Source organism: Mercurialis annua, linkage group LG8 (assembly GCF_937616625.2).
Source record: "Mercurialis annua linkage group LG8, ddMerAnnu1.2, whole genome shotgun sequence".
NCBI classification, from domain to species: Eukaryota; Viridiplantae; Streptophyta; class Magnoliopsida; order Malpighiales; family Euphorbiaceae; genus Mercurialis; species Mercurialis annua.
In genome coordinates, this window is record NC_065577.1 from 16,360,779 (window position 1) to 16,368,252 (window position 7,474).

Genomic DNA, 7,474 nt, shown 5'->3' on the forward strand with positions numbered 1-7,474 from the left:
GAATCTGATTCAGACATTTTAGTAATAATGGCTAAAGACAAGAACACTCAGCCAGTAACCAAAAGGCCCCTGGTGCCGATCATATCCCTTGGGACGACTGACATTGAATCTGTAGCCAAAGACCTCACCTCAAGCTATGAAGATGAGATAGGCAAATACAACCGGGAAGTGGCTTCAAGCAGACCCTTACTATCCCAGGCCGACTTCTCTTCCATGAGAAACGAGATAGCATTGAAAAACTGGGAAATGTTTGACGGCGTAACAGATGCATAGGGTGATGAGGTTGATGATGGAGGATCATGCAGTCTTCCAAAGAGGAATCAAGGGAGACCTCAATAGCTTGAGAAACACTGTGGCCGATTTAGCAAAGCTCATTTCAGGATCATCGAGCAGGGATACAGGCGAACCGACATGCCTTAATCGAATAAAACTGGATAAAATCAAGGTTACCCGGCCGATCAGATGAAGCAGCCGAATAAACTTGGTATGCAATATGGGACAGACAAGTTTTGGTCCTTATATCAGGGGCATTTTTGTAAAACTCAAAAGTTTTGGCACCTAAACGCACTTTTACCACTTTCGACTTTTTAACTTTCCCAATAAATCTCAAATATTATTTTATGAATATTAAACTCAAAATTTAATATTTCGGGGCTATTAAAATAATTTATTTCAAATATTTTAGCGGTTTTAACCTTTTATTTCATAAAATTACTTACTCGTCCAATAATTCTCAAATTTATTCCATGTAATCAAAATAGTTTATAAGCTCCCCTGGATATTTAAATTCTCACTTTGAACTTAACAATATTTTTCATAGTCCTGGGTACCCAAATGATGATAAAACGAGCGCTTCGATTAGAGCTGAAATGTTTCTGAAAATTATGCACCAATTTTCAATCAGATTTTATGAAATGAAAATCATAAAATAGAAGAGGATGTCGATAGCTTTGATTTGACATAAGTATCGTCGAATTTCGATGTCGGAATAAAAAGATATGAATTTCGGGAGTTCGTCGTACCAAAATTATTATTTTATTATACTTATCCAAAAATTTCCAAAATAATTTCTTATGATTCCCATATTTTTATGAGCTTCCCTAAGTATTTAAATTCTCCATTTAAATTTAATATCACTTCTTATAATCCCTGATGGAATATACAAATAAACCAAGTGAAAATGGAATAACCATAAATCCCACATCGGGTAGGTAAGAAGAAGCAAACAAAGCACGCTACACACATTATAAAAGGGCCACAAACCCATAAGTACAAGACACGCAATCTGAACAAGAAAACATCCCATACGGCAAACCGTTCATCATTGAATCGATACCCAGTACCAACACCTAGTCCCCTAAGTCAATAACCACATCCGACATTCAAATCTATCATTTGGCGCCGTCCATGGGAACTCCCTGAACAAATTTCACTGATCAGATTCAATTATGGCGGATACGAGTAAAGATGTAACGGGACAAGCGACCAAGGAAAAGGGCACCTTGCCCGGCGGTTATGGAGTATTAAACAAAGACAGTCCAAGATCGCTCATAACTCAGGAATTTGGAACTCTGACCCCCACTCCGGGGAACGAACTCGGTCAGGACTTTTAGGAATTCCTGGGATGAACAATGGATGGGGCAATGAGGCGTTTCAGAGAGGAAGTGGCCACGATGGTTGAAGAAGCGACCGAATCATTCAGGTCAAAAACCCCCAACAGCAAAAACCGGAGTGCCATAGAGAAACCGACGAGCGGAACAGAAAAAGGGCCTGACGCAATAGACGACCTGGAGGGAAAGGATCCGGAAGTGATCGCGGTTGAAGACAGCGAGAGGGAAGAAGCGTACCTGCCCGCTCCTAGACGTTTGATAATAGGACCAGACGGCGAGGATTTGAAGGAAGTTTAGAGACTCATATCAGAAGCAATGCAGAGAGTGGCTGAAGAAAAATCAAGAGAGCATGTCCAAACCAGTAGCATGACGGATGGTAAGTCACCCCTAGCAATAAGTGTGCTGTCGGAGAAGTGGCCAGAGAGACTCAAGATACCTAACTTTGAAAACTTCGACGGAACCGGTTGTCCGGAAAGCCACGTCACCAAATACTACAATAAGATGGTCCTACTGGATGTATCAGATATAATACTGTGCAAAACATTCCCAACCACACTTAGCGACACAGCACAACGATGGTACAACAGCTTGAAGGCCAGATCGATAGCCACATGGAGACAGCTGAACAAAGAATTTTTGATAAGGTTCTTCAGAAACATCCCACGTAAGAGAAGCTATGAGGAACTCTACATGTGCAAGCAAGGCGAGGGAGAAACACTAAGGGCGTACATCGAAAGATTCAATAACGAAGCCATGAAAATTGAGCACCTCAACAACAAAACAGTGGTGCAGGCCTTAAAGAAGGGCACTCGGATGGGAGTGCTAGGCGATAAGCTATGCTCGAAAAAACCGAAAACCTACCATAAAGTCATGGCAGTAGCACATAAGTGTATCAACATAGACGATGGAAGAAGGCAGAAAACCAGCGAAGCGCCAAGGAAGGAAGAAAGCAAGGGAAGCACTTCTTAAAGACAACTGTCACACTCATGAAACGATTATGGCGCGAGTCACCGCAGCATCAACAGGTACATACCATACGAAAAAAGCAACAATTGGAGAAACGACAACAGATACACCGGTGACTATCGAGCTAGGTATGGCAACAGAGCGAAAGCATTCACATCATTGAACACCACAAGGGCGAACGCCCTGGTGCGGGTCAAAGAAAACAAAATGCCGATAACATGGCCCAAGAAGATGATCCACAAAATTGGGACAAGAGACGAAAACCGATACTGCAAGTTCCCCGAGGACTATGGGAACGACACAAGAGAATGCTATGGTCTGAAGAAGGAAATAGAAAAATTGATAGAATAAGGAGCACTAAGGAAGTTCATAAATCACAAAGAAGATAAGGAACGGAGAAAAGAAGGAACTGACAAGGAGGAAAAAAAGGAGGAGGAAAGGGGAAGAAAGAATGAAATCGCGGGAGTCATCAACGTCATTATTGGAGGATAAAGCATGAAAGAAGGGTGAAAAAGGCTAAGGGGCGAGATAATGCTGGTAGCGACACAAGCAGGAAGAAGAGCGGAAACAGCAAAAGTAATCACGTTCTCAGCAGAAGACGGAACACATGTGAAAGGACCATACAACGATGCGCTGATGGTGGAAGCAATCATCAACAACATCCTGGTTATGAAATTATGAGTAGATGAAGGAAGCGCAGTGAACCTGATGACGTGGGAGACATGCAAAGGGATCAGTGGAGAACTAGGAAAGCTCAAGCATTTCCCGGTGCCGATAGTACGGCTCGGAGGAACACCAATCCAACTCAAGGGCCTGGCAGAACTAATGGTAGAATTTGGAAGAGGAGGAAGAGAGACGAAGGAAGTCAAAACGCTGTCTTCAGTAGTCGACATGCCACTAGCTTAAAACGTGATGGTTCTGCGAATGATAGGATCTTCTCTTATCAACCTGAGATCACGAACACAGGTTAGAATGAGTCGGACGTTGTGTCCGACCACACTCCGATGCCTAAGTCAGATACCTTGTAAGGTTCAATGATAAATGACGTAGTTTAAAGAGAATGAATTAGGGTTTACCTTTGGTCTTCGGTCTACTTATATAGAATCCTTTCTCAGTAATTGACTCGAGGTCATCTTCTTGTGATTGTGTTTAATTCGGACTCATGCTGGAAAATAGGGATTTAAGTCAATCCCAATCTTTCCGGATTCCCAAGATCATATCAGCTAGGATCTGCGTCTACTGACTAATGACAGCTGTTTGGTATCTGCTGTCTACTATACTCATTTGACTATATGTACTGGGGTCAACTGCGTATCCATCATTAGCCCCTCCCCTCTCTATTCCGTAGCGCAACTATTTATGGTTGTTCTGAAGCACTACCCGGGTAATTAAAATGCAAGGTAACCTTAGTTACGAAGTAATCATTCTTTCCTCATGCCACGTGGCTCACTTTTTGAAATTTCAAAATTTTGAAAATCAAAATAATATCCGTCCGTTCCGTTCCTCATGCTTTCTCCCATCTCCACGTGTCTTTTTTTTTTTTTTTTTTTTTTTTTTTTTTTTTTTTTACCTTTCCTTATAACTGCTTCTCTTCCTTCTCTCTCCCATTACTTCTTTCCTTTTAACGAGTTTCTGTTTTCTTCTTTCTTGCAAATTTCTACTTTCTTCTTTCTTTCTTTTTTGTGGCGATCGTCCTCTCCATTTTTACCAGGTATTTTCTTTCTCCTTTTTATTTTTATTTTCTTCGTATCATGACTCGCACCCGTTCTAGTGTTGCCACTCCTTCTTCTGGGACCACTGTAGATTACCGTAGGGATTTAATTGAGTTTACCTCTAAAATTGATGATAGCATGCTTACTGGTATACGCGAGACATACGACATTCCTTTTGATTACACCTTGCATTCCTGTGATCCCTCCTTTAGTGCCAACTATCGTCCTGAAACCGATCGTATTGTTGTTTACAAAGAACAGTTTCGAGGTGGACTTCGTTTTCCCCTCACTCCTTTCCTTCACGGTTTCGTTCTTACCCACAAAATACCTCTAGGACAAATTCATCCAAATGCAATCCGGTTGCTGTGTGCGTTTGCTGAACTGGTTCACCAGAAAGGTCTAATTCCCACCTTAGGTTTAGTAGCCGAAGTGTTCAATGTTTCCCGGCGAGCCAACGAATTTTACCTTTATCTTCCTTTTGTTCGTGGCAAGCGTCTGCTTGCTGGTCTTCCTAAACTCAATAAGGGTTGGCAGAATTTGTTCTTCTGTGTTGGTCATCAAAATGCCTTTGCTTCCTTTCCCCTTATTTGGTTGGACAAACCTTTGCCAATTTCTGTTACTAAACCTCCGAAGAAAGATCTGTTTCTTCTGGAACAGCTTATTGGTGCTGCGCGCCTCAAATGCTTCAGTGCTCCTGACCTTGTTAACAATTACTTGGCCCGCTTGTTTCCTGAGTATGCTCCCCTTGTGGACGATTCTGGTGGATCCCCAGATCCTAGTGCGGGTAGCCAATCTCTTTCTCACGAACCTACCGAATCTGCGTCACTTATGGATCTAAGTTCTTCTGAAAAGGGTATGCTAATCTCTCCTTTGTTGTAATTTTTGTTATGTGTATTGATCTGCTTTTGCTGTGTCTTCAGAAATGAACTACCTAGATGACATCAAGATTGTTGTGGAGGAGTTGCCTGGTGTGACACCTTCTGTGTCTGCTCTTGCTTCCTCTACTCCAACTGCGTCTGGGGGCTCTCAGACAATGCCTGCGTCGCGATCTGCGCTGAACAAACCTCCTATGAAGAAAGGGGATTCTTCCTCCAGGAAGGTGCCTGAGCCCTCTACCCGATTGAAACAGGCGTCTGCGAAACGCCGGAAGCTTGACTTGGATTTGTGTCCTGATCCCCGTGCCTGGATTGAAGAGCACTTCGGATCTGCTTCAATTCATGACGCGGAGGTGTCTGGTCTGTACTCCCAGTTTCTTCAGTTGAGTGGAGATATGGATGCGTGGAGGCAGGTGCCTGTTGATGACATTTTTGATAAATTTGATGCTTCCTTGCTGCATGTAAGTTTCTCTTTCGTTACTCTTACTCTTCTTTTTACTTTGTTTGTTCTGCTATCGTGACTTATATACTATTTATTTAGGTGGTTCAAGGCGTCTCCTTTCTGCGTCAGCAGAATGATCACCTGACGGAAAAGTATGAACGAGAGCTTGCGTCTCTGCGACAATCTGCGCAGGCGGAAACGCAGAAGCTGAAAAACTCTCTCCAGGTGGCTGTTGACAAAGGCAAAATCCTGGAGCGAAAAGTTGCTGATCGTGACGCTTCTCTGTTGGAGGTGCAACGGGTCCGTGATAGGTTGCTGTCTGAGCAAAAAGAGAATAGAAAAGATGTGAATGCCTACATTTCTGGCTGTTTAACCGACTTCTGTGCTACTGCTGTCGGGGTGGTTCGTCAAGACTATCCTGACTACGACATTGGGAAGTTCTTAGCCATTGACCTCCGTGCCTTGGGTCAGCGTGTCATGGCGAAGACAGCTGCTAAGAAGAAGTTGCCTGTGGATGCTTCTACGGAGAAGAGGGTTGCTTCTGCGCCTCTAACGCCGCGTTCAACGTCTGGGGCCACATCAACTTCTGATGAAGGATTGGTATTCGACAAGCCTCCTCTTTCTGAGACCGCGGCCCTTAAGAGCGCAGATGATGTTGAAAAGGAGGTTGCCGAAGAGCTCCCTACAGCTGACTCTTCTATTTTGGTTGAGCGTCCTTCTGAAGTTATTCCTGAAGATGCCCTTGGCGTGGATGATGTTCCTGAGAAAATGCTGTCTGCTGGAGAAGGAGATGCTTCTGTCACAGAGACTGCACCTTCTGCGGAGGAAGTGGTGTAGGCAGTGAAGCCTTTCTTTTACATACTTATTCTGTTAAGCTAGCTTTCTTTTGTAATTGCCTTTTGGACAAAAACTTCTTAGTTCTTTCTTTTTTGGGGTACTTATGTTTTATTTGAACTGGCCCACTATTTTTAGAACTGTTACTTTTGGTGGTTATTGATGCAATTTTATACTTTAAAGGGAAAATAACAGATGCCATGCTTTATTAAAATTTGAGAATGATAGCAAATACATCTACTGGAAATATTTCTTCATGTCATTAATATTCCATGTTCGGGGGAGAATCTGCCCTTCTAGGCGAGCGATTCTGTAAGCCCCTTTTCCTACTACCTCTACGACTCGAAATGGCCCATCCCAATTGGCTCCTAATTTACCAACTCCTGCTGCTCCTTTACCAATTTCAGCTTTCCGGAGTATCAAATCTCCTACCACGAAGCTTCTTCCTTTTACTTTGGCATTGTGGTATCTAGCCATCTGCCTTCGGTATGCTTCAGCTTTCACAGCTGTCTGGTGTCTTCTTTCTTCCAAAAGATCCAGACATAACCGCATGGATTCTTCATTCTTTTCTTCATCAAAAACTTGCACTCTTAATGTGGGCATGCCGATTTCTACTGGTAATACAGCTTCTGCGCCATACACCAGACTGAAGGGGGTTTCTCCGGTGGCTTTTCTGGGTGTGGTGCGGTACGCCCAGATGACTTTGTACAGTTCATCAATCCATCTCCCCTTCAGATCATCAAGTCTCTTCTTTATTCCTGTGAGGATAGTTCTGTTGGTTACTTCTGTAAGTCCATTCGTCTGCGGGTGGGCTACTGAGGTGAACTTCAGCTTTATGTTTAACCCTTCACAGTATGCTCTGAACTTGTGGCAATCGAATTGCTTTCCGTTGTCAGTGACTAAGGAATGTGGTATGCCAAACCTGTCTATTTATGTTAGCAACATGCGAATGTGTACAAGTATATGATAAAAAATACAACACGTTTTACCTTCCCATGACTTCTCTTGATAGCCAAGTTTGGATCTTCTCCGTAG

The 7,474-nt window shown here is 43.1% G+C and overlaps 2 protein-coding genes across 2 annotated transcripts; both read left to right on the plus strand.

Moving 5' to 3' along the window:
• Positions 1–1,925: 1,925 nt before the first annotated feature.
• Positions 1,926–2,579, plus strand: LOC126661699 (uncharacterized). The gene has a single exon (XM_050355560.1). The coding sequence runs from the start codon at positions 1,926–1,928 to the stop codon at positions 2,577–2,579; it is 654 nt and encodes a 217-aa protein (XP_050211517.1).
• A 2,630-nt stretch (positions 2,580–5,209) lies between these two features.
• On the plus strand, positions 5,210–6,525 carry LOC126661700 (uncharacterized). The gene is made up of 2 exons (XM_050355561.2): positions 5,210–5,624; positions 5,705–6,525. The coding sequence occupies exons 1-2, from the start codon at positions 5,211–5,213 to the stop codon at positions 6,440–6,442; spliced, it is 1,152 nt and encodes a 383-aa protein (XP_050211518.2). The 5' UTR covers position 5,210; the 3' UTR covers positions 6,443–6,525.
• The last annotated feature ends 949 nt before the right edge of the window (positions 6,526–7,474 follow it).